The sequence below is a fragment of the Ornithorhynchus anatinus genome, unplaced genomic scaffold (assembly GCF_004115215.2).
Source record: "Ornithorhynchus anatinus isolate Pmale09 unplaced genomic scaffold, mOrnAna1.pri.v4 scaffold_346_arrow_ctg1, whole genome shotgun sequence".
Lineage (NCBI taxonomy): Eukaryota > Metazoa > Chordata > Mammalia > Monotremata > Ornithorhynchidae > Ornithorhynchus > Ornithorhynchus anatinus.
In genome coordinates, this window is record NW_024396780.1 from 16,297 (window position 1) to 43,372 (window position 27,076).

Below are 27,076 nucleotides of genomic sequence, written 5' to 3' on the forward strand. Positions count from 1 at the left end.
TTCTGGGGAGAAGAACAGGGGGCTGCATGTCTTGTCCCGTTATCCGGCACTCTGGTGCCCCGTCACCGCCTTGGCCTGGGGCCCCCGGCCAGGAGGGTTGGGGTGGCGCCTCGTGCCTGGCATGAGGGAGGAACGCCCCGCTGGCCTATCTTTCCCCCTTCCCGGTTGCATCCTTTCCCCCGCCATTCCGCCCCCTCCCCTGCCTGGCCACATCTCTGCTCCCACTCTGGGACCAGTCGGCAGAGCTGAGGGCGGGGGAACAGGCGGGCAGGTTAATTATCGGGGGCACGGAGCAGGGAGGGAAGGGACATGGGGCTCACAACTGGGTTGAGACGTCTTCCTTGGTTGCCATTTTCTTTCCTTCATTTCCTCCCCTCACCCTCTGGCCCTCTGGAAGCCCCAAGAGGGCAGAATGCAATTTTTCCACCCGCTTCTCTGATAGAATTAAGTATTGGAGAGGAGATGGTAATTTTTCTCTCACTCGTGCAAGGCACTGTCAACCGACGAGAGAGGAGACAGCTCCTCCCTCTCCTCTTCCTCCTCCTCCCACAGATTCTCCTTCTGGTCACTCGGCTTGGGTGAGAAAAAACATCAAAATCTCAGCGGGGGTCTAGAGGTCCGGAGCTCGGGTGTCACTGGAGCCCAGGGTTCTGGTCGCTTGCGAGACCGGAGGTTTTCCTCACACTCCCGGGAACCCCTCTGCCAGCTCAGAGATCTCCGCTTCTCAGCCCTGACCCTCCTGGACTTCCCGTGGTCTTTGAAAATCCCTCCCCGGCCCACCCCTAAGCAGCTCAATTCTTTTCCTTCCTCTCTCTCCCTCCTCCTCTCCCTCCCCTGCCTTATCCTTGAACAGTCGCCCTGTTGGGTGGTTCCCAGATGCTCTGGGCCGACCTGGCACTCGGACTCCCACTGGGCCATCCGCTCTTCTCCAACCGCCCAGTGATTTTGGACCTGTGAATGATCTGAGTGGATCGTATCCCCCCGCAGAGCGTAGGCTGGTGCTCGGCGCGAAGTGAGTGCTGAACAAATCCCGCGATTATTAGGATCGCTGCCACCGGCCCCTCTCCGGCCTTGGCCTAGCGGTCCCATAATGCCCACCCAGGGTGGTCATCCCGGACCCGAGGATTCCCAGTCGGCCATTCCTGGTGGTCACGGCCCCACCGGTCCGGGGTAGGCTGAGTTCCCGATCGAAGTGGCCACCCGGGCCGGTGGATCCGCAGCCCGGACCCCCAGGAGGACCCCTAGGCCAAAGCTCTGCTTCCTCTCGGACTCTCGGACCTGGGGCGGGAGGTCTACCGGATCCGGTCCAAATCCAAAGCCCGCTGCCCTCTGGGGCCAACCCTGCCCGAGATCCTTAACCTTAGAAGATCTGGACGGAACCAGCCGGGGATCGTTCCGTTAGAACTTGGATCGGGCCGGGCCGGGCCCACCAATCCCTCCTCGGGCTCGGGCCCCGTTTTGCGGGAGGGCCCCAGATCGAGTCGAGTCCCAGCTGGCACTGGGAGGAGTGGTATCAGAGAATCTGGGCGAACGCCCGGCCCCTCCAACAGCTCCGGTTGGTCATCGGCCCCTTTGCCCTATCCCATCCACCCAGCCGTCATCCCGCCCGGGGCCCACAACTCACCTGAGCCGGGCGTAGCTGGCCGCTGGCCTGGGGGGGCCCACCGCGCCCCTCGCCCCGGGCAGCGGTGGGCAGCAAGAGCAGGTAGTGGCTGTCGGGAGACAGGGGCAGGCTGATGTGGTGAGGGCTTTTCACGGCTCCCAGGGGCGAGTGTTGGGGAGAGCTCTGCGGGCTGAGGAACGTTGACGACAGCAGGCTGCCCTGCCCGGCCGAGTCGGGGCATCGGCCGCCCGGCCGGAGGGGTGGCGGGGCCTGGCCGCTAGTACTTAGCGTCTCCGCACCACCTTCCTGGCCATCCCCGGGGGCCGGCTTCGAGGCAAAAGGACAACTAGCCCCGGCGTCTTCCTGCTTAATGGGCACCCCGAAGAAGCAGGGCGGCTTCTCGTCGGGGCCCCCGCCCCGCTTCTGCTTCTGGAGCTGCAGGCGCAGCTCCTCTACCTGCCTCTGTTCCTGCTGGAGTTTCCAGGTCAGCTCGTTGATCACCTTCTGCTTCTCCACCAGCATCCTGTCCTTCTCCGCCTCCAGTCCGTCCAGCTCCGACTGGACGCTCCCCCCATTGAGGCTGCAGAGGAGGCTCTCCTCCGCGCAGACGTGGACCGGGGAGGGCTGCAGGCAGAACTGGGGGGACGCCAGCTGCCCGTCGTTGAAGGTGTCGGGCAGGGACCCACCGATAGAGAGGTCGGAGGAGGCTGGGGAGATGGGGGGTGTGGAGCTGGTGCTGCCGAAGTGGTAGAAGCCGTTGGACAGGACCCTGCTGGGAAGGGCTGGGTAGCTAGGCAGGGAGCTGCTGGGGGTCACCGGGAAGGTCATGGTGGTGACGTTGCCGAAGTTGGGCAGGGGGCCCCTGCCACAGTCCTGGAAGGGCCGCAGGCGATCCATCAGGGCTGTCTTGGTGCCCGACACGGGCAGGCCGCGGAGCCGGAGATGCTGGCGGAGCTCGGACACCTGGGCCGATGGAGAATGACCGTCGGGCCAGAGGCAGCGGAGGTTGGCGGGCCCAGAGGGCCCGGGCAGGCCGGGTGGTGGGGGACCGGAATCGCCCCGGGAGCGGTCACGTCTCCCGCCCGCCCGCCTGACCGCCAAACCGCCATGGAGCGGGGCTGTCTTCCCTCCGGCTGGGGTGCCCAGGGGTGATTCAAGCCCAGGATTTGCCAGGGCGACCCCATCCCAAAATTCAGGGGCGGCCCGGGCCTGGGGCTCATGGCACTGTGCCGGCCCAGGTCCCGGGTGCCCAGGGACCACCTCCTTCAGCCGGCGAGCGGGCCGCGCCACCCTCTCCCACGGAGGGCCGGCCGGGAGAGAGCCAGGGCCGGGAAATTTCGAATGCCTCCCTCGGCCCCATCCGGCTACCCCAGGGTCCCCTCGTCAGGCCAACGGCTCTAAGAACGGAACCTCCCGACAGCGTGCGTGCCCCGGGTTGTTTGTGAGAGTGTGTTCCCCTTACCTTCAGGTCATCCAGGTTCGCTGGCAAGGGGCTGGGCTTGACGGCGGAAAGACCAGTCTGCCCAGCAAAAGCGGTTTTGCCAGGGGACAGCGGGGCACTTCCCACTGCGCTCGCCGACGACACAAAGCTGGGATTTCTGCCCATCGGCTCACTTGGCTCCCTGGAAGACAGAGGAAAGGGATGGGACGGGGGAGGCGGCCGCCGGAGCAACAAGCGGCCACTTTCAGGAAATTGGCCCTCAGAGCTGCTGGACCTTGTCGGTCCACCGAATCTACCCAGTGCTTAGAACAACCCAGTGCTTAGAACAATGGTTGGCCCCTTGTTAGTGCTTAAAAAAATATCATGACTATTATTAGTATTAGTAGAGTGCCGAACCCAGAGACCGTGAACCCCCTGTGGGACTGGAACCGTATCGGATCTATTTCCACTGTTTGCATTCCAGTGTTCAGCACAGTCCTTGATGCATAGAAAGCACTAAATACTATTATTATCATCGTTATTCTTGGTATTTTTTTTTAATCGACCCCTGGAGCCACAAGCATGAAGTACAACTCTACAATGAAGGATCATCTTTGTGTGCGCCCAATGTGACTGAAATTGTGTCCATTCATTCAGTAGCATTGATTGAGTGCTTACTATGTGCAGAGCACTGTACTAAGCACTTGGAATGGACAATTGGGCAATAGATAGAGACAATCCCTGCCCAGTGACTGAATTGACCTTTTCAGGTACACAGGAGCTCCTGGGTGAATCTCACTGCTGGGCTATCTTCTGAATAAACACACCTATCTCAAATACTATTAGTGATTTTCAGCCCTGATGGATTCATGGCATCTTTTAAACAGCTAGATATTTCCCATTTCCCTCGCTGCTCGCCATTCACCGTCAGAGCGATGGAACAGGGTTTTTCTTCACCTGGTGAGCTCCCAGTGGCTGTTGAAAACTCAGTACTAAAAACCGGATGCTCCCTTTGACGGTGGAGGGCCGGCCCTCCGGTCAACGCCGCGTAAGAGCGGGGTCCACAACAGGCCGGGCCGGAGGCAAGGGAGGTGACGCGGAAAGGGAGGAATGCGGACGGCCCACCCGAAGGGCAAGTTGGGGCCCTGTCTGGCTTCCTGAAAAGAAGGGGGGGCCCCACCCCCTCCTCTCGCCTTCCCTGGCCCCCATCCTCTTCCCGGACGCTCACTGATACCGCCGCTGCTGGCTGGAAAACCCCTCGCCATTGACTCCGAGGCCGTCCATCCCCTCGCCCCCTCCTACCTCACCAACCTCCTCTCCTTCCCTATCCCAACACGCACACCCCGCTCCGTTGGCGCCGCTAACCTCCTCACCAGCCTCGGTCTCTTCTGTCACGCCGCCGACCCCCAGCCCGGGTCCTCCCTCTGGCCTGGATCGCCCTCCCTCCTCAAACCCGCCAGACAGTCACTCTTCCTCCCTTCAAAGCCCTCTTGAAGGCCCACCTTCTCCAAGAGGCCTTCCCAGACTAGGCCCCCCTCTTCCTCAGCTCCCCCACCCTTCCGCCTCCCATCGACTCACTCCCTTTGCTCTTCCCTGCACCTCCCTGCCCCAAGGTGCTTACGTAGATATATCTATAATTCTATTTACGTATATCGGCGCCCGGTTACTTGCCTTGATGTCTGTCTGCCCTCCACCTCCTGCCCCACTAGCCCGCCGGCTCTTTTATTTGCCATATTGTACCGTCCAAGCGTGTACGGTGCTCTGCGCATGGTGAGCGCTCAATAGATACGATCGAATGAATGAAGGAAGGACCCATGCCAGACCCGGCCGGTCTGCTGTCCTGAGCTGGGGCAGCAGCAGGAAGCGGATTCCGCTACCCCGGCCCCGGGGGGCGAGCGGGGCCCCGGCCGACTCACTTCAGATGGGCTTTGGGGAGCCCCGTGTAGGCAAAATGTTGCGCTGGCTGCTGCCGCTGCTGGCTGAGGATCTGGAGCTGGAGGAAGAGCTGCTGCTGCTGGAGAAGGCGGGCGTAGGTGGAGTCCATGGGCGGCGGCGACTTCTCCGCTTTCTGGTCCGGCGGAATGTACTGGTGGTATTTCAGCTTCTTCACCTTCGGCTTGGCGTCCTTGGGCTTCTTGTGGCGGTGCTTGCCGTCACCAGAGGACTTGGCCTGCAGGAGGATGAGGAGGGGGAGGCAGCGGGGAGCTTGAGGCCGAACCAAACTGCCCCACTGGATTCTGGGAGAAGCTCCCCCTGGTGCTAATGGATTCTCTTCGACCCTCCCCAGCCCCACGCTGCCGGGGAAAGCGTCTCCGCGCTTATTCCAAGAAGGGACACCTTAGTTCAGGAAGTGGACTCTGGGCTACTGGCCCACTGACCTGATGGCTCCCAGACATGAGGTCCCCTGGGGACTTGGGGAAGATGAGTGGGAAGGCGGTTTCTCCCTGCTCCCTAAAACCTCCCCGCTCCGGGCCGCCCACACTGCCCGCCGCGGGTGCTCTGGGCACCCGATCTGGACGGTACCTTCACCGCTGCGGGCATAGGGATCGGGGAGCTCAGCGGGCCACCCTGCTTCAGGCCTCCTGGCTGGCCGAGCACCAAGGCCGGTCCCTCCTTCTTGCCATTTTCACGGTCCAGAGGCTCATCCTGAAATCCCAAAGTGACTTAGATTTAGGCTGCAGACGGTCCACGAGAGCTGGGCGGCCAGCCCTGTCACCCCTGCATGGCACATTCCCGGGGGAGTGCAGGGGGATGGAGCGAGGGCGAGGTGGGTCCCCACCACTTCCCGGAATCCCGAGATGAGCCCCTGGGCCCAGCAGTATGGGGAGAGCGTAGGGCAGGTGCTATGAAGAGCCAAGAGCACACGAGAGTCCCGGCTCCCACACCCCCATCACCAAAGCGACACTGGGGGTCATTGAAGCTCACCCCTCGTCCCTTCTTGTCCACAGATCGTGGAAACCCATGATTTCATTGTTTCTCTCCAGCTAAAGCTGGGCCTCCTCTTCTTTCCCCCTTCCCCGCTCCCAGAGACCGCGCGCGAGCCTGGGACAGAAGACCTGCGATCCCCATGGAGAAGGCAGCGGAGCCAACGGCTATCTGATCCATTTAACCAGCCCCCGGCATCCTCTGCAGGGCAGCATGTCTCAAGTTTGTGTTCTCCACAAGCAGGGGGCGGAAATCCTGGGTCGGGAGTGGGAAAGGGAGTGGGACAGAAGAGGGTAAAGTGGAGGGCTATTTGGGGGCTGGGACTCAGTTCCTCATCCACTTCGCAGCAGCCTGGCTGGGAAGTGGGGAGGGGGAGGAGGGGCATTGTAGGATCCTTGAAGGGAAAACCTGCTCCCAGCTCGTCCCTCGACTCCATCCCTCCTGGTATTCCCCAGTCTCGATGACCGGCAGCACTGGGGGCAGTGACTCCTAGCCGAGGAAGGGGCTGGCTGCAGGAGGGAAACTGGTAAAAAAAAAATCCAAAACGCCAGACTGGTGCCAGGCGGGAAGAGCTAACCGGGTGACCACAAGGGCGAGGGGCAAGAAGCGGCACGAGAAGCCGCACAGCCCAGTGGAAAGAGCACACGCCTGGGAGTCGGAGGACATTGGTTCTAATCCCGGCTCCGTTGCTTGCCTGCCGTGTGACCTCGGGCCAGTCACTTCACTTCTCCGTGCTTCAGTTCCCCCGGGTGTGAGAGGGGGATTAAGACAGGGAGCCCCACGTGGGACCAGCTGCTTACCCTGTAAGCGCTTAGAGAGTGCCTAGGCACATAGCGAGCGCTTAACCAATACTACAATTATTATTAATAATTATTAAGGGGCAGGAGGGGATCCGGGGCGGGCACGGGAACCTTCCAGACAATGCGGAAAAGATGTCCACGGGGCCGTGCAGGGAGGAGGGAGGAAGACTTGGCAATGCTGGACCAGGGGAGGTCGAGGGGGGTGCTGGGACTTGGAGGGGGGCAATGGCAGTCTGGACATGGTGGCAGAGTGGGACCACCGCGCAATTTGACTTGGTGAAGTGTAAAAGTTTATATGCCCTCCGTGGCCGGCTACTGGCTGGTTGGCAGGCGTATGGAGAGCCCATCTTAGAGCTCTGCGGTCTCAGGAGAGTGCCTCTCTCCCCCGCTGGGCTCTGGGGAGGGGTCTCTGCCCCCCAACCAGACTGCAGCGCTCCTCACGGAATGATTGGGCCTCTACTAGGCTCCATCTCACCTCCTCCGGTAATCTATCACTCTCTCTTTTTCATCCTCTCCTTCCTCCCTCCCTCTCTTTATCGCTCTCTCCCACCCTTCCTCCAAGTTTGCCAATGAACCCAGATGGAAACCCTGACCCCTCTGGATGGACGCATGACAGGTGACTTCTCACTTTCTCACATCCCAAAGCAGTGCTGCCCACGCGCACTGCTGGAGTTTGGACTGATCCCAAGCTGGGCACGGGGAATTCGGAGGGGGGGGCACCTCTACGTCAGCCGGCTAAACCCCGGAGATCATTTCCAGGCCGCCATTCCAATCGTCAACGTAACCTGGCGAGATTCACCATCTACAAGGCCTAGGTGGGAAGTTCTCCGCTTCGCCATGTTGACATAGTCTAGGAGTGCCAAATTTAGAGCTGAAGAGCAGCAATAAGAGGAGAAATTAAGGAGGCAGCAGAGCCTCGGGAAAGATCACGGGGCCTGGGGGAGGGTCAGGAGACCTGGGTTCCATTCCAGCCCAACCACCGGCCTATCGTGTTAACTTGGGTCAGTAACTTCACCTCATTGGCTCTCAGTTTCCTCATCTGTAAAATCGGGATGGGAGACCCACAGGTACCCGCCTCAGGTCGTCGGCCTTATGTGGGACGGCAATCATGGCTGATCTGATTGTCTTGTATCTACACGAGTGTTCAGCACAGAGTAAGACCTCACAGGGAGAGTGATGAAAATTAAAACAGTGATAAAAATAATGAAAAAATAAAACTAGGCCCTACCCAGACTCCCCAGGTAAGAGAGGGGAAGAGCTCTGACAGTGACCAGGATGAGGGGAAGTCTGCCCCGCCCAACCTGCCTGACAGATGGGGCTTTCTGGGAACATGGAGAGAAGCACCCATTTGGTTTGGGAAAAGGACTCCTGGTGAGGCCTGGCTACTTGTTTTGTTTTGTTTTGCTGTCTGTCTCCCCCTTTTAGACTGTGAGCCCATCGATGGGCAGGGATTGTCTCTACCTGTTGCCAAATTGTACATTCCAAGTGCTTAGTCCAGTGCTCTGCACGCAGGAAGCGCGCAATAAATACGATTGAATGAATGAATGAATGAATGAATGAATGAATGAATGAATGAGGAGGGGCTTCAGATGTCGAGATGGGGGCTGTGGAGGGAATTTCGTGGTTTGCTCCCTGAGGGACAGATGGCAGGTCTGAGGACCGATTTCTCCCTGGGGGGCAGGGTAGAATTTTGGGGGAGAGTTTCCTCCCTGAGGGGACAGCACGGCGCAGCTGGAGACCGGGCAGTCCCATCTGTTCACCTGAAGGGTCCCCGCCCGGGCCGGCAACGCCGGGGTCGGGGCCTTGGGGTCCGGGGGCGACCCCGCTGAGCCCCAAGAGTCGTCGCTGTGGGCCTGCTCGGGAGACAGTCCATCGTTGCTACTGTCTTCCTCGAAGGCGAAGGTGTCGGCTGGTTTGAAGAAGTTCACGTGGCTGCCTGAGTGAGGGAAACATAAGAGGAATGGACATCCTTGCTTACCTGAGACCTGCAGGGGAGCGGGGGAGACGGGCGTGAGGGCGCGGGCCGGACCGTGGTGATCCCTGACCATCCGAAGCCTGCGCCCTTCTGCTCTGGGAAGGCAAGGAGAAAACCCGCCAGCAGGAGCTGGGCCAGGGTCGGGGGGGCATTTTCGCTCACCTAATCACAATCTTCATAATGGCAATAATAATAATCATGGTTTTTGTTGAATGCTTACTATGTGGCAAGCACTGTCTAAGATCATCAGATCACATACGGGGCCCACAGTCTAAGCAGGAGGGAGAAGAAATGAAAGTCCATTTGGTAGATGGGGGAACTGAGGTGCCAAGAAGTTAAGTAACTTGCCCAAGGTCACCCAGCGGGCATTTGGCAGAGCTGTGATTAGAACCCAGGGCCTGACTCCCAGGCCCGGGCTCTTCCTTCCAGGACCTGCTGCTTCTCATTCTCTTTGCCTGGCATTAAATCCAACGGCCAAGACCTCGCCTCCGTCTCCTAAATAAGGCCTCAAAGGATCGATATTGCACTTTGCTCGGCAAAGGGGCTTCAACGAGTCTGAGGGGGTTGGGAAAGGGAGAAGAGGAAGAGAATAAGGAAGATCAAAAGGAAAGAAGAGGTGGAAGAGGAATTCTGACCTCGGCATCTTTTCCCGGAGCTCATTACAGTTCTTGATGCTTAAGAGATACTATGACTTCTCCTAAGGAAGACGGAATGTTTCCATTTCCTTTGGACGACTGTCCCTTTATGGAAAATCTCCTGTTCCTGGGGAATTTTGCAGTTTGGAGAGAATTTCAGCACCTCTGGGATCAGTGGCATCTTTCTGTTCCAAAACGCCAAGGCCTTGCCAGGGCCAGGAACGGGCCCGGAGCCAAGAAAGTTGGACCGTAGTCTCCATTACTCTAGACTGTGAGCTCCTTGTGGGCGGGGAACATATCTGCTAATTCCGTTGTATTGTACTCTCCCAAGCGCTTAGTACAGTCAGTGCTCAGTAAATACCTTTAGTCGATTAATCGATTGACTGAAGGATTCTGGCTGGAAGAAAGCCTCTACTCCATCCTAATCCGCCCTGACTGCCTTTGACACTGTGAACCACCCGCTTCTCCTGGAAACATCATCCAACTGTGGCTTCCTCGACTGTCCTCTCCTGGTTGTCCTCATCTCTCTAGCCGTCTGTTCTCAGTCTCCTTCTCGGGCTTCTCTTCTGCCCCCCAACCCCTAACTGTGGGGTTCCCTCAGGTCTCAGTTCTCGATCCCCTTCTATTCTCCAACTCATTCGCTCCCACGGCTTCAATTCTATGTGGACAACCCCCGAATCTACATCTCCGAGCCCTGATCTCTCTCCCTCTCGCCGGTCTCCTATCTCCTCCTGCCTTGGTGACATCTCTACTTGGCTGTCCTCCCATCACCTCAAACTTAACATGTCCAAAACGCAGCTCCTCATCTTCCCACCCAAATCCCATCCTCCCCCTGACTCTCCCATCACCGTAGATGGCGCCACCATCTTTCCCGTCTCGCAAGTCCATAACCTTGGCGTTATTCTTGACTCGTCTCTCTCATTCAAAGCACGTATTCAACCCGTTGCTAAAACCCATGGGTCCCACCTTAACAACCTTGCTAAAATCTGCCTTTTCCTCTCTGTCCAAATCGCTATCACGTTAATGCCATCACTTATCCCAGCTGGTTACTGCATCCTCCTTTTTGCTGACCTCCTGACCTCCTGTCTCTCTCACCTCCAGTCCGTACTTCATTCTGCTGCCCGGATCACTTTTCTACAAAAAGGTTCGTCACCCTACTCCTTGAGGTTGCCCACCCACCTCAGCATCAAAGCCAAACTCCTTACCATCGGCTGTAAAGCAGCCCACCACCTTACCCCCTCCTACCTCACCTCACTTCTCTCCTCCTCTCCCACGTTTCGCTCCGCTAACGCTCATCCTCTTCTCACCATGCCCTCCATCTCGCCCGTCTCACCACCGACCTCGATCCCACATCTCGCCTCTGACCTGGAACGCCTTCCCTCCTCAAATTCGACAGACGCCGACTCTCTTCCGCTTCAAAGCCTTAATGCAGGCCCATCTCCTCTAAGAGGCCTTCCCAGACTAAGCCCCACTTTTTCTCATCTTCCACTCCTTTCTGAGTTGCCCTGACTTGCTCCCTTTATTCCTCCCCTCTCCCAATCCCAAAGCACTTACATATATATGTAATTTTATTTATTAGTATTAATGTCTGTCTCCCCTGCTGCCCCCTGCCCCCCCGAGACTGTAAGCTCACCTTGGGCAGGGAATGTGACTGTTTATTGTTGCAGTGTCCTCTCCCAAGCTCTTAGTCCAGTGTTCTGCACACGGTAAGTGCTCAAAAAATATGACAACGAAAATCCACATGGACAACCGGTCTCCCTGGCGGAGGCATGAGCGGAGAGCATGCCATGTTTGCTCCTGACTGGTGGGGGGCAGGCTGTTAGGAAGGAGGGTCCAGAGTTCCCCACACCAATCCCGCTGCACCTGGGAACTCCTCGGAGGGGACACGCGAGATTTCCCGAGCTCCCTCGAAAAGGTCTTTCCTTGGGCCATCCTCCCGGCAGGCGGGGGACTCATCCGTCCCAGAGCGAAACTGGGAGACGGTAACTCTGCTTGGATCCATGCTCCCGGGGGCGTCCTGGCGGATGCCGGCCCAATGCATTATAAATTTTGTTCCCCTTTTCACCCCAGTGACTGTCTCGTTCCCCCACATCCCGGGGGGCCGCTGTCCAGCCGACTCCCCACCCCGCCCCCAGATTCCACCACCTTCACGCTGCGGGAATTTTGGCAGCACCAGGAGGTTTTCCAGGGCCAGATTCCCCATTCAAACTAACAGGATCTCTTGACCCCGGCCGGCAGCTGATAAGCAGAGCTTAGAGCCAAGGGAAACTCTCAGCAGAATGCCTGAAAAGCCTGCCGCCAATACGGGGCCAGGGGGTGGTGGGATGGGAGGAATACCATCTCGGCACGTCATCGGTCCCACTTCGCTGCTGGCATCTATCACGGGGCTCCTCGCTCAGATAACCGAGTGACAAATGGGGAAACAGGAGGGGAAGGGCAGAAATGCATTCCCCACGTCCACCTGCTCCCATCAGGCAGTGACCTGGAGTGAAGGCCCCTGGGGACTGACTGCTTTACTCTTTGACCTTTGAAGTCACATTTTGGCCTACTCGTTTTCTAAAAGGGTATCTACTAAATGTCTTCCCGGCTTCTGTTGCTGGGGGTTACTAGGATGCCATCGGCTCCAGTCCCCTGCCTCTGGGTGAGAGGAAGGCTGGTCCGTGCAGGGTAAGTGGGTGTCCGCTCTTCCATTAGACCCTCCCTTCAAAGCCTTTTCCAGTCCACCCGGTCACTCGGGAAGTCCCTCCTTCCTTCCATCACACCGCAATATCTCCTGCAGCGGTTAAATTCCCTTTCTCTCGTTCTTCCAGATTATCCTCCTGTTCCTTCATCTTGGAGCCATATCAGTGTTAAAAGGCACCGCCACCTGTCTGCTGTGTGACCTTGGGCAAGTGACTTCACTCCCTGGGCCTCAGTGACCTCATCTGTAAAATGGGGATCGAGACCGTGAGCCCACGTGGGACGGGGAGTGGGTACAGCTCGATCTGTCTGTATCCACCCCAGCAATCACTAGAATGTCTGGCACACGGTAGCGTTTAACAGACACCGTCGTTGTCACTACCCTGACAATTGACATTCTGGTGGCAAGCGAGCTGGGCCACGTATGTCTCTCCCGCTTTTCTCCATCCTGCATTTGGGTTCGTTTCTTGTCCTTGAGGGCCCGGGCCTCACCAACTCTCATTCTGGTCTGGGCGATGACTTTCTCCTGCATCCCTCTGAATTCCTTTCCCATCTTCCCAAGGCGTCGCCACCTTGCCCAGTGAAGAACCAAGTCCAGATTGGTCGAACCCGCGCCACTGTGGGAGGGAACTAAAGAATCGAAATGAAACTAGGACCGATCCTCGGGGATCCCATTAGAGCCCAACTCCCCGCCTGGCTGGAAAGAGCATCATGTGGCCACATGATCCGGGTAGATTTCCTCCTGACAGTTTGGTCTAAGTCTGAAATTATCCACGAGGAAAGATTAATAATAATAATAGTCATTAGGGCATAGGTTAAGCACTTATATGTGCCTTATGTTCCTTTCTCCTTTGGAAATTTACATCCCTAAGGCTTTTTTTTGGAACGGTATCTGTTAGGCACTTACTATGTGCCAGCTAACGGATTCCGGACTGGGGTAGATACCAGCTGATCGGATCGGACACGGTCCACGTCCCGCACGGGGCTCACGATGTTAACCGCCGTTTTACAGACGAGGTAATCGAGGCACGGAGAGGTCAGGTGACTTGTCCGAGGTCGCACCGCAGAAGAGTGGCAGAGCTGGGTTTAGAACTCAGGTCCTCTGACTCCCGGGCCCGCCTACAGCTTGCAGAACTATTCTTGGCAATGCGATTCTTACTAAGGTGGAAGGAAAATTCCCGGTACTTTTGGAGAATAAGCAACATTTGGGGCATCCTTTGCTATTCAGGTTTTTCTTTCACTGGGGCTCTCCATTCGTGGCTTCCGAACTAGTGCTGGAAATTCACCATTTGTCTTCTCTGTCTCCCTCCCTTCTCTTACGATCTTAGCGTGTTGAGCGCATAGTGCAGTGCTCTGCACACAGGAAGCGTCCAATAAATACCAATGAGGCAGTGATCCTATCAATTTGTCATCGCTCCATGCTGGCTCTTGTACATCTCTCCTTCCTTCAGTAATTCTCCTCTAATAATAAGAATCAAATCAAGAATAGGATTTGCTATTCTTCTAGCTTTTTTGCCTAAGAAATTGCTCCTGACACACTCCAACGCCACTCTGATGAACCCACCGAATTGCTGTGTGCAATGGAGGCTCCTGCTGTAGACTGGGAGCTTCCCACTGTATTGGACTCCCCCAAGGTCTTAGTACGGTGCTGCACCCGTGGTAAGTGCTCAGTAAATACCACCGATCGATAGTCCATCACCATCCCTTCCGAAGCCAGTTTGGTGATACGGTAGAGAAGCAGCATGGCCTAGCGGATAGGGCCCGGGCCTGGGAGTGGGAAGGGCATGGGTTCTAATCCTGACTCTGCCTCTCGTCTGCCAGGTGACCCTAGGCAAGTCACTTCCCTTCTCTGGGCCTCGGTCGCCTCGTCTGTAAAATGGGGATCGAGACTGTGAGCCCCTTTTGGGACAGGGACTGTGTCCGACCCCATCTGCTTGTAACCACCCCAGCGCCCGGCACGTATTTAAGTGCTTTACAAAGACCAGATTATTAGTGTTATGATTATTTGGACCAAGGACCAGATCCCCGCATCAAGGTGTCTTCAGACCCATCCTCGATTCCCAACCTTGGATCACCCCCAGTGCCTGGCGCCTAGGAAGCACTTAACAAATACCATCATCATCATTATTTCGATGCACAGTCAATCAGACCATAGATGGTATTTACTGAGCGCTTACTGCATGCAGAGCACTGTCCTAAGTGCTTAGGAGAGGACGATGGAGTTAGTAAATATGCCCTCCGGCCATGAGAAGCCTACGGCCTGGAGGAAGACGCAAGAGGCTGACACGGTTGTGCGAGGTGGAGGTCAGCCCGACGTCTCTTAGGGGAATCAGCGGGGCTCAGTGACAAAATCCCAGGCTTGGGAGTCAGAGGTCATGGGTTCGAATCCCAACTCTGCCACTTGGCAGCTGGGAGACCGCGGGTGAGTCGCTTCACGTCTCTGTGCCTCAGTTACCTCATCTGGAAAATGGGGATTAAACTGGAGCCTCACGTGGGACAACCTGACGATCCTGTATCTCCCCCAGGGCTTAGAACAGTGCTCTGCACTTTGTAAGTGCTTAACAAATACCAACATTATTATTATTGTTGTTTCATGCTTTTGCTTCAGCGTGAGAAGCAAAAGTAGAGGAGCAGCGTGACTTAGCGGAAAGAGCCCGGGCCCGGGAGTCGGAGGCCGTGAGTTCTAATCCCAGCCCCGCCAACTGTCAGCTGTGGGACTTTGGACGAGGCACTTTGCTTCTCTGGGCCTCGGTGACCTCATCTGGAAAGTGGGGATTGAGGCTGTGAGCCCCACGTGGGATGACCTGATGACCTTGTATCTCCCCCAGGGCTCAGAACAGTGCTTGGCACATAGTAAGCACTTAACAAAATACTATTATCACTATGATTATCTAGAGCTATGAAGAAATCACCATTCCCAGGAGTCGACTGGGGCTAAAGGCTCTCCCGCGGTGAATGCGCTGAGCTTTATTAGGTCTGTGCTGGGGCTCCTTGGAATAATAATGATAACGATGATAAGGCATTTGTTAAGCGCTTACTACGTGCCGAGCGCCGTTCTAAGCGCTGTACTGCTGTACGGGACCTCCAATCACTGGATATATGTTGGGAGTCGTGATTCACCTATCCCTTAGAGATCAAGCCACCTTATCTGTAAGTACACCCACCTGCCTCCAGGTCATCTCTACTTGGAAAGTGCAGAGAAGCAGCGTGGCTCAGTGGAAAGAGCCCCGGCTTGGGAGTCAGAGGTCATGAGTTCGAATTCCGGCTCTGCCACTTGTCAGCCGTGTGACTTTGGTGAGTCACTTAACTTCTCTGTGCCTCAGTTACCTCATCTGTAAAATGGGAATTAACTGTGATCCTCAAGTGGGACAGCCCGATTACCCTGTATCTACCCCAGCACTTAGAACGGTGCTCTGCACATAGTAAACGCTTAACAAATACCTACATTATCATCCATATTCCCAGTTGGACACATCCCAGACTACATTTCTCATCTTCCCACCCAAACTCTCTCCTCCCCGCAATCTCCCCATCACCATCAACACCACGACCATCCTCCTTGACTGGCAAGCCCGCCTTTTTGGCATTAACCTAGACTCCTCCCTCGCTTTCGAACCGCACATTCAAGTGGCCGCTGAATCCCGTCGCTCTCATCTTCGCGGCATCTGCGGAATCCTCCCTTTCTTCTCCATGGTCCAAGCACTCTTTATATCCAATCCCGACTTCCGCAACCTCGCTGACCTCCCGGCCTCTGGCCTCTCCCCTCTCCGATCCCTACTTCACTTCATGCCTGAATCATTCTTCTCCAACGCTGCCTATGCGCATCTCCCCATTCACCCCCTAACCTTCAACGGTCACCCACCCATCCCCACAGCAAGCAGAGAATCCTCATCCTCGGGTTTAAAGCATTCAATCAGCTCCCCCCATTCCCTCTCATTTCCCACCACAACGCCACCTTACTCGCCGTACCTCTATCTCAACTCTCTCTCCATCGACGCCTCGCTCCGCTCTTCCCCTTGGCCTGAGCCTCCCTCCCCTTTTGCATCCGGCACCCACCGATCTCTCCATTTTCCAAGTCCTACTAAAATCACATCTCCACTAGGACGTCTTCCCTGACCGATCACTTATCTTTCTACTGATGGATCAATCAAAGGCATTAATCGAATGCTTAAAGAGTGCAGAGCTCTGTACTGAGGATTTAGGATAATAACGATGATAATCATGGCATCCGTTAAGTGCTTACAATATGTCAACCACCGTACTAAATGCTCTTCCAGGTTGGCCACGGTCCCCGTCCCACGTGGGGCATAGAGTCTCCATCCCCATTTGAGAGATGAGGTCACTAAGGCAGAGAGAAGCGAAGCGCCTTGCCCGAGGTCACACAACAGATGGGGAGGAGAGTCAGGATCAGAACCCATGCCCTCCCGACTCCCGTGCCCCTGTTGGTTCTGAGGCGCCGGGCCGCGGTGCGACAGAATTGGTAATTATATGAATCCCTACCCGCAAGGAGAGATGGTTTCCGTAGGGTTGAGAGTATGGGAGAGTGGCAGGCCGTGGGATACGAAGCAGGAGGGAGTTGCAGGCCAGGGGGTGGGAGTGGGCAGGGGATTGATGAGATCAGGGTAGAGTGAGTTTAATTGGTATTATCGGAGCACGGTGTGAAGGTCGGGTTGCGGTAGATCAGCGAGGTGAGACAGAACCCTTTAAGCACTTGATAATAAGAATAGAATAAGAATCATCATAGTATTTAAGTGCTCACTATACTCCAGGCATTGGACTGAACACCGGGGTAGATACAAACCGGGTCAGGTACGGAAGCGAGGCAGCATGGTTTAGCAGAGAGAGTCTGGGCCTAGGGCATGGGTTCTAATCCCAGCTTCGCCACTCGTCTGGTGGACGACTTGAGGCGAGTCGCTTCGCTGCTCTGGGCCTCAGTTCCCTCAGCTGGGAAATTGTGATCAAGACCGCGAGCCCCTCATGGGACATCCTCGTTACCTTGTGTCCCCTCCAGTGCTCAGAGCGGCGCCTTGCCCATAGTAAGTGCTTAACAGATATTACTATTATATAATCATCATTATTATTGGTCGCTGTGTGGCCTTAGGCGATTGCTTCACCTCTCCGGGCCTCGGTTGCCACATCCAGCAAATGGGGATTGAGATTGTGAGTCCCCCGTGGGCCGGAGACTGTGTCCAACACAATTTGCTTGAGTCCACCCCAGCGGTCATGCCGATGCTTAGCACATAGTAAGCGCTTAACAAATAACTTGGGTTATTACGATGGCTATTCTACAGTCCCTCTCCCACATGGGCTCACAGTCTCGATCCCCATTGGAGAGATGAGGTCACGGAGGCACAGAGAAGTAAAGTGACTCACCCAAGGTCACGCGGTGGACGAGCGGGGGAGCCGAGATTAGAACCCAGGATTCAAAACCACCCAGCTTCTCCCCACGGCATTTATGTATGGAGTTGTAATTGATTGTGATTCATTTCATTCAGCCCTTCCAGACCATGAACTCCTTGCGGGCGGGGAACGAAGTCTGTGTTACTGTGGGATCTGGGGAGTGGCAGCGTCGCTCGGCCCGGGCCTGGGAGTCAGGAGGTCGTGGGTTCTAATCCCGGCTCCATCACCTTATGGGACGTGGAACGACCTGCTGTGTGACCCTGGGCGAGTCGCTTCGCTGCTCTGCGCCTCAGTTACCTCGTCAGAAACAGCTGGAGATTAAGAGCATGGAACCCCCACGTGGGACAGGGACTGTGTCCAACCTGATTACCTTGAATTTGCCCCAGCGCTCAGACCAGCGTTTGGGCAAATAGTCAGGGCTTAACATGTACCATACTTTATCATCTACTCTTCAAACCACTTAGTACAGGGCTCTGCACACAGTAAGTGCTCAATAAATGCCGCTGACCGATCGATCGATCCAGTCACACGCCCGTTGACAAATAAAGCCCGCCGACCCATGCCGGACATTGTCACCAGCACCTTCCCTTTCTTCCTGGACGCGGAAGCCACCGTGGCCCTCTGACCTCTGTCATTTGCATCTCTCCCTCTTCTGCCGTGGGACATCTCCTTCTTCAGGCACGACTGGGCCCCACATACTGATTTCTGTCCTCCATTCGAGAGTCCGGGCCCGGGTTTTGGGTTCTAATCCCAGCTCCACCCCTTGTCTGCCATGTGACCCCGGGCAGGCCGCTTTGCCGGGCCTCAGTTCCCTCACCTGGAAAATGGGGATGAAAACTGGGAGCCCCCCACCCGTGGGACAACCCCACTACCTTGCATCTAACCCAGCGCTCCGTGCACAGTAAGCGCTTAACAGACACCACGATCATTCGTATCGCTATCGTCGATCGATCGGTGGTATTTACCAAGGGCCAATGATGCTGGGGCATTGGACTAAGCACTCGGGAGAGTTGGTAGATGCGGTGCCCACTCATAAAGGGCTTTCGGTCTAGAGTTCAGCAGTTCGGGAGCGGGGCACTGGGTGACACCCAGTTCGGCGAGCAGGTAGCCTTGACCCACTTGCTTTTCCACTCCACATCTCTTCCAACTTCCTGGCCGCTGGAACAGAGGATGCAGGGAAAAGGGGATCTGGCCACCAGTGGAAGGTTCGTGGCCCCGTGATTCCCAGCTCGCCTACAGCGGCTGTAAGGGAAGAACACCTTGGCGACTCCTGTTCGCGGTCCGGCCCGGAAACTACTCCAAGTCTCCTGTCTCTGGCCAATGGGATTCTCCTTGGAGTCCATCCCTTCAACGAACCGAGGCCCGACGGCTGAGGGGCCAATCTTCCCCATCGCTCTCCATCCTCTGCCCCACTCGTCCGAATCCTTCCCGGTGGTGACTCCCAGAAGCCGCGCCCGAGCCGAGATCGCCAATACCGAGGTGGGGTCTGTGTACTCGGGCTAGCCGGGTGATTTCAGCTCACCCGGTGGCTTCGGTTATCCGGAAAACCGGGTCAAAAATCATTTTGACTTCAAGGAGCGTCTCTGGCAAGGGGTCTGAACCGTCTGAAGAATTAACCCAGTCGGTAACTTCAGAGGACCCTCGGAGCCTCACGGAGATTCAAGCAGGTGTCCTCACGGTCCACTCAGGTGCTGCCTTTCCTCTGACCCCCCTGGGACCTAGGGGCCTGGGGTGTATGAGTAAAGAGTTCTGCTTCTGCAGGTCATTGCCCAGATCTACTTGGGCAAGGAGGAGCCCCCTCACCCCAGCCACCTGCTCCCACACCGGTCAGGGGTGTCCGCCCCTCTGAAATGAGCTTCGCGGAGGTCAGGCCAGACCGGGGCCGGGAAGAGGCCCGGGTCGCTGATGCCAAGGAGCCAAGAACAGAACAGGTGCAGGAGACGGAGACCAGCTGCCGCAACGAATCAGAGCAGAGTCTGGAAACCAGGGACCTTTCGGCCTGGAGGCTTCCCCGCCCCCTGCGCTCTCGACACCTCAGGGCTCTAAATAGAACTGCCGGCCCGGGGAGGACAACCAGGCTGAGGCTCAGGGCCGGGTCCCCTCCCCCCCACCGATCCCGCCTGTGAGCTCAGACTGGCCGTCGGGTCCGGCCCGCCGGTGGCCACCCCCGCAGCCTGCAGCCGTCACCTCAGGGGCCAGAGATAGTGTGGGCCCAGGCAGGGAGCAGGTGGAGGGCGAAGGAGAAGGTGCCGCCATCGCAGCCACCGCCGGCCGATCCTCCTCCACCTCCGCCCCGCCAGCCGAGAGCGACTTCCCCGACGACCCGCCCGGCGGGCCCAGCACCTTGACCTCGGCTATGGGAGGCCGAACCGCCCCTGAGCAAAGAGAAGGCCTTGTGCAGGCCGGGGCTTCTCCTTCCTCTTCTCCCGGGGGGCCCCGGACCCGGCGGCGGGGGGAATCCGGAATGTCACCTCTAGCTGGCGGCGTTTATCGGCTTTATTCCGGGGTCCCGGGTCTCCGCTGTAATCTCGGGCAGAACGCCGCTCGCCTGCCCTGGGCATTGTCCTTGCCGACATATCGGCTGGAGCGATGACAGGGATGGGGCTAAAAACGGCACTTTGCCTCACCCCGCTGCCATGCGGGCCCCCGGCAGGCTCCTGGCCCGGGTCCCATGGGACCCCGAGCTGCCGGCAAGCCTCTCTTTTCGCCTCCTTTGAGGCCATCAAGCGAATGAGTCAACCGAACTTTCCACTCCGTCAACGTTTGAAATTCCGAGGTTAAAGTTAGTCGGTTTGAAACCTGTCACCTTTGCGGTCTTGCCGCCGTGGAGGATCTGGGGGCCTCCGCGGGGAAAGGGCTGGGCCCGCCCTCTCCCCCCGCCCGGCCTCTGTGGGGGCTATTTTTACCCTGGGACAAAGCTCGGCGACCTCTCCCCCGTGTGTTCTCGGAAATACTGAAACACGATCCATTTCCCCAGGGGCGAGGGGAGAAAGGGTCGGGTCGAGCCAGGAGGGCCCAGGTCGAAATGTGTCCAGAGGTTTCGGGGTGCACTTAGAGAGAGCGAGAAGAGAGAGAGAGAGAGGGAGAGAGAGAGGGGAAGAGAGAGAGATAGAGACACACAGAGAGAATCCCTTCGTGGTTGGGGAGGCCTCCGTGCAAGATGTTAGATTCCCAGAAGTCCCGAAGCCAGGAACAGGGCATTTTTCTGTTCGATGCCCCAAAAACAACAGTGGAATTTGGCGGGGGGGTGGCTAGAGGGGCGGCAGGCAAATCGACTTATGGACTCTGAATACATCGTGGGCTTTAAATGTATGAAATTCACTGAACGCATCAAATTCTAATCGCTAGTCTCTAGAGATGTGCCGGCCGGTTTGATTCCAATGATAAATTCTGAATAAACGCAGACAAGCTGAACCTCTCTAAAGGGTCTCCGGCGAGAGTGGGGTACCCTCCTCTTCCTCCTCCTCCTCCTCCTCCTCCCATCCCATCTGGGGGCTCAGCAGACGCACTCCTCTTCATCTGTGTGGTCGCCAGGCCAGGGAGAGGAGCCACCAGGAGGGATCCCAAGGTCCGGATCAAGAGCGTGCCCAGTTCCAGGAGGGGATCGATGTCCTGGGAATGTCTGCGGCCCCGACCGGTCAGGGAATCCATCAGTCACTCCTCGGGCACGCACCCGGAATGGCAGGCCGATCACCGGGCTTCCCTCGGCAGATTTCCCACCCTCCCCGACTCTCGCCATTCACGTTCCCGCTAATAATAGTATTTAATGAGCGCTTACTGCATCCGGAGCACCACTCTGAATACTCTGAAGAGGACGTTACAACGGAGTTGGGAAGGGAATGCGTCTGTTAAATTTTAGGGTGTACACCCCCAGGCGCCTAGTAAAGTGTCCCAAACACAGTAAGCGCTCCATAAACACGATTGATTGATTGGAAGCAGCATGGCCCAGTGGAAAGAGCCAGGGCCACGGAGTTGGAGGACCTGGGTTCTAATCCCGGCACCTCCCTCTGTCTGCTCTATGACCTTGGGTAAATCATCTAACTTCTCTGGGCCTCAGTTCCCTTATCTGCACAATGGGGATTCAATTCCCACGCAGAAGGTGAGCCCCGCTTGATCTTCTAACCACCCCAGTGCCTAGTATAGTGCTTGCAACATAGTAAGCGCTTAAACACCATCATTATTATTATTATTATTGTTCTCTGCCCATTTTAAGATCATTCTCCTCACTTAATGGGAACTAAGAGCTGGGGTAGAATTGAGATTATGAGGTCAGACCCGATCCCTCTTTGAATCCCCATTTTACAGATGAAGAAACTGAGGTTCAGAGAGGTTAAGGGAGTTGCCCAGGTTCACCCAGCAGGCCGGGGCAGAGTCGGGACTAGAACCCAGACTCTCAGCACCGCGGGCTCAGCGCTGAGCCTACAGCAGATTCTTCTTGGAGCAGAGGGGGAGAACGAGGAAGGGAGGAGCAGCCGGGAAACTCGCTGCCGCCCCTTGCCCGCTTCCCTGTGCCCACCTCTCTGTGTCCATCCTGCCTTGGCTTCTCTTTCCTGCATTTCCCCTCCTGCCATGGATTCAAATTGCACCGAAGAGGATTTTCCAAGAAATCAAGTTCTTTCTCTGGGCCTGTACTAATCCGCGGAATTCGCTAAGTCCCTAATCAACGCCGAGCACTACTTGATATGCTCTAATCAGTCCCATTTGGGGCTCCGAGTCTAAGGGGGAGGAAGAACAAGTATTCTACCCCCCCCATTTTACAGATAAGGTAACTCAAGCCCTTGCCTTGGCTTACGCCGTCGGGTCATCTCCGACCCAGAGCGACACCACGGACGAACCTCTCCCGGAAGGCCCGACCTCCATCTGTAATCACTCTGGTAGTTTATCCACAGAGTTTTCACGGTCAAACAGCGGAAGCGGTCTCCCGCCACCTCCATCCGCGCAGTAAACCTGAATCTCCGCCCTCGACTCTCTCCCGTGTGGCCGCCGCCTAGCCCGGGTGAGTTTTGACTCGTAGCAGATTGCTTCCCCGTCGCTAGCCACCGGCCAAGCTGGGAATGGAATAGGAAGGCCTCGACTCCCCCTCCCGGAGTCAAGAGTGGTGGAGGACTGGAAACTCTCCAGGATGCAGCCCTAAGAGGGGAACCGAAGCCCAGAGGATAATAACAAATAATTCGGCATCCGTTAAGTTCTTACTATGTGTTGTAAGTGCTGGGGTAGACGCAAGATCATCAGGTGGGATGCAGTCCCTGTCCCTCAAGGGGCTCACGGTCTAAATCGGAAGGAGAGGGCCTCGATACCCATTTTGCACGACATGATCGAGGCAGCGGGTAACAAGAAGTGACGTGACTTGCCCGGGGTCACCCAACAGGCCAGCGGCAGAGCTGAGATTAGAACTCCAGGCCCTGGATGCCCCCCAGGGCCCAGATCCTTTCCACAGGATCGTGCTGCTTCTCCTAGGAGACTCATAGGAAAGCGACATGACTGAACTAATGCACGTATACATCCACGGGTGAAAGAAGACATCCTCTGCCCCCATCCGAAACAATCTTATTGCCTCGAGAGAACGGCACGTGTTTTCTCACACCCACCCGTGCACATCTCTATACTAGGAGAGGAGAGAGACGAGGAAGAAAAGGGCAGAAGAGAAGCTGGGATGGGAGTGGGTTGGGAAGGGTCTGGTGACGGGAGCTCTGCTCTACGGGGTGCCGGGAATGAAGCAGACAGGCGAGTTGCCTCTGCGGTCACTCCCGGACGCCTATTTTTCTGACTCGGGAAGGAGTGCCAGGACCTGAGAATGGAAGGGTGCATCTGAGAGAGAGAACCTGGATGGATGGGAATACGACGGGACTCGAGAAAACCGGGGGCAGGGGGGCGTGAAAACAAAGGCTCCTCCTTCCAAGCGACTGGGCGTCATCCCTCCTGGAAGCTCTCGGGGCAGGGGCCTGGCTGGCCGGCGGCTCTGACTCTGTCTCCTGCCCCGGATGTCTGGCCGGCCGATGGGGATCACGAATCACCCTGAAATGGATAGAAGGAACCCACCCCAGAAGGGAAAGGGCAAGGACGTCCCGGTCCCACCTCGGGGTTAAGAAAAAATGGCTATCCGGGACCCCAAAGGCTCAACTTTCCCGTTGAATGGATCATCCTGGCTGCCCACAACTACCCAGGATGCGACCCTCTTGCTGGGGGTTGGAAAAGGGTGGCGGACGCTGTCCGTGGGTCCTCGAGGCTAGTCAAAGACCCCCCGTCCTAAGGTCGCCAGACACCAGGTGCTTCTGGAGCCAAGAGGAACCCAAGGCTGCTGATCCGGCCGCAGGGCTACGCGGGCGACCGGACAAGGAGCCCAGCCCCACGGCCTCTGGCGGCCGGGAGGACCGACCGGGGCTGAAATGTCGTTCCGAGCCGCCGCCATCCGGGTCTCCGCCCCCACCGCTGAGGTGGCCCGTCTCCTCGAGCCAGGACGCGTTCTGTAGGAAACACATACTTCGCCACTCTAGCTACCTTTTATGGCCTCTTTCACAGCAGAATCAACGGGAATAATATTCTTCTCCACCACCTCTAAAGGACCTGGCCGGAGAGCAATTTTTTCATTCAGATCATCTGCCAGGCGAGCTCTTTTCAGCTTCATCTGAGGAGCTGGAACGGAACTCTCTACAGCTGAGTCTAAAAGGCCAAAATTAAAACCATCAGTCCTTGGGTCGAGCCCGTAGACTCAAGCCTGACACTCCGTCAAAGAACGCCTCAGCACCCACTACCCTCCCGGGGTCCACAGTTCCGGACGGAACAACCATCGAGCCCCGGCACGGTGCATGGCGCGCTCCCGTGATGTCGGCCCTGCCGGGGAGAGTCGGACAAACCGGCAGATGAAGCGTAGACTCCGGCCTGTAAGTTCATTGCGGGCAGGGAATGTGACTGTTTCTTGTCATACCATACTCTCCAAACGCGTAGGCCAGTGCTCTGCACATGATAAGAACTCATATGGGTGAATGAACCGACAAACGATTGGAAGTAAGAGCCACCAGGAGAAAAAAAACGCCGCCAAGCAGTTCGGACCATGGATCATGTTGGCTAGTCTAGGAATTTGTGAGTGGATTCTGCTCTCCCCCCGAAGCCTCCGTCCCCTCCCCACTATAACCCAGGCCTCCGGAGAGGAGCGTGGGGGTCCCAGGTTGGGATGGAGAGTACTGGCGATATGGCCAGGTTCGAAAATTCCGGCCTCAACCCACTGGGCTCTGAGAGAGAGCGAATATGATGTCCCGGGTGGGAATTCCTCCTCCCCACAGCCCGGATGAGGCTCCGGGGACAGAGTGCATCCTCCATGACCTCGCTGGTGACAGGGCTAGTGGCCGAATAAAGATGTCTCCTGTCATCTCCTCCTCCTCCTCCAGAAAAGCACAGATCCTCAAATCCCTCTCCCGGGTTTCTAGGTGGTGCCCCAAATGTCCCAAAGCCTTCTGGGACGGCCAACCCCAGTGGCCCTAGTTGATTAGAAAAGCAGCGTGGCTAAATGGAAAAAGCCTGGGCTTGGGAGTTGGAGGTCACGGGTTCTAATCCCGGCCCCACCATTTGCCAGCTGCATGACTTGGGGCGAGTCGCTTCGCTTCTCTGAGGCTCCGTGACCTCAGCTGGAAAATGAAGACCGTGAGGCCCCACGTGGGACGGCATGATGACCCCGTATCTACCCCAGCGCTTAGAACGGTGCTCGGCACGTAGTACGCGCTTAGCAAATACCACCATCATCCTTCTTAATTATGGTATTTGTCAAGCGCTTACTACACAGCAGGCACTGTATTAAGCGCAGATGTGGAGAGAAGCAAATAGGGTTGGACAGAGTCCCCGCCCCACGTGGGACACATGGTCTCCGTCCCCATCTGAGTGGTGAGGTAACCGAGGCCCAGAGAAGCGAAGTGACTTGGCCGAGGTCACGCAGCAGAGGCGTGGCGGAGCTGGGATTAGAACCCGTGACCCTCGGACTCCGAGGCCCGGGCTCTCTCCACTGCGCTGGGCTGCTTCTGCCCTCCCTGGCGGCCAGAGAAGCAGTGTGGCTCAGTGGAGAGAACCCGGGCTTGGGTGTCAGAGGTCATGGGTTCGAACCCTGGCTCTGCCACTTGTGAGCTGTGTGACTGTGGGCGAGTCACTCGACCTCTCTGTGCTTTATTTAGTGACCTCATCTGGAAAAGGGGGATGAAGACCTCGAGCCTCATGGGCGACAACTCGATGACCCCATATCTCCCCCAGCGCTTAGAACAGTGTTCTGAACATAGTAAGCGCTTAACAAATACCGACATTATTATTAACCCGGGAAACACTGGGGCGGGGGACCGCTTGAAACAGCGGTTGAACTTTTAGGAAAGTAACTCAATAGCCCCAGGCTCCCGCCCCCTCGCCGTCAGCTCCGGAGGAAATCCAAAGCATCACAGGGAGCAAAAACTGGGGGTCTGCTGAGATGCGGGAGGCGGGGGTGGGTGTCACTTCCTCCGGTTCTCGGGGCGGTCTGCTGCTATCCGTTCTGCCTAGTTGGGATCAGAAGCCAAGCGATGCTCTCGGGCAGGGTGTCTACGCCCGGCATGGACAGCGGGGATGGAGGGGGTGGTCCAGACAGGGCCCGGAAGGGACGGAGGGAGGCGGGGACCGGGCAGAGAAGGCACCTACAGCCTCGACCTCCTTTTGGGCTGCCCGGCGGCCGTGGGCGGCACAGACGGCCTGGGGAGCCAAGGGCTTTATCGATCGTCAGGGTGAGCACGGACAGCCCACGCTCGCAGGACCATCGGCCCCGGTGGGCCTGGAGGGCAGCGACCTCCTGGAGGCGAATCCCCAGGGCTGCTCGGTCCAAGCGGGCAGGCTTACCTTGTAAGATGTGCATGTCGGTCGGGCGGGAGCACCGGGGCCGAGTCCTGATCTTAGGCTTGAGGGGGTCTTCGGCCTGCGGGGCAGAAAGAAGAGTCAGGGGGTCAGCGGTGACAAGGAGCGCCTACGTGGGCCAACTGCAGGGAGGCGGCTTCTCACCCTCCAGCTCAGTCCCCCCCCCCACTGGGGAGGTGGGAGATTGGGCACTGGGTGGAATCTCCACCTGGGTACCCAAGCCGGACGGCCTCTCCGGCTAAGGAAGGAAAGGCCTTCATCCTCGAGTCCCCCGCCCGCGGCCCACAGGGCCTCACATCCATAGACCCTTCTCTCCCTCCAAGATCTTCTCTTCTCTTCAGGGCGGACGCCCGGGGCCCAGCCAGTCGCCTAAATGTTTCCTCGGCCGGTACCGTTTCTGCTGCTCAGACATGGGATTATATAGTACTGACCAATTGCTTACTTTATGCCGAGCACCGGGACAGGCAAAAGGTGAGCGGGTTGGACACCGTCTCTGCCCACCTCGGGGGGCTCGCTCGCCAAGCAGGAGGGCCAACGGGAATCTCATCCTCATTTGAGAGGAGGAAACTGAGGCCTGAGAGGTCAAGTCACTCTCCCCAGCTCGTCCAGAAGGCCACAGGTGGGACCCGCCTCCCAGACCTGTCCCCCCCACTAGACCCCGCCCCCCGCTACCCCAACCCCGAAGAGACCACTATCATCTTATCCCCTCTCTCGCTTCATCTGGTTTCGAATGGCGGTTTCTTTTCCTAAACTCCCGGCTTTTGCTTTCCTTTCGGTGAC

General features: G+C 57.2%; 1 protein-coding gene across 1 annotated transcript in view; it reads right to left on the bottom strand.

Annotated features, from left to right (window-relative positions):
• MYOCD (myocardin) overlaps nucleotides 1–26,357 on the bottom strand; it is a gene marked incomplete at its 5' end in the record, with an annotated part of 35,129 nt that extends 8,772 nt beyond the window's left edge. Inside the window, 7 exons of the mRNA XM_029057149.2 lie at nucleotides 1,625–2,566; nucleotides 3,066–3,225; nucleotides 4,940–5,193; nucleotides 5,547–5,669; nucleotides 8,509–8,684; nucleotides 23,936–24,097; nucleotides 26,282–26,357. Coding sequence (XP_028912982.2) covers nucleotides 1,625–2,566; nucleotides 3,066–3,225; nucleotides 4,940–5,193; nucleotides 5,547–5,669; nucleotides 8,509–8,684; nucleotides 23,936–24,097; nucleotides 26,282–26,357 — 1,893 coding nt within the window. The remainder of the gene's footprint in view (nucleotides 1–1,624; nucleotides 2,567–3,065; nucleotides 3,226–4,939; nucleotides 5,194–5,546; nucleotides 5,670–8,508; nucleotides 8,685–23,935; nucleotides 24,098–26,281) is intronic.
• Between the last annotated feature and the right edge of the window lie 719 nt (nucleotides 26,358–27,076).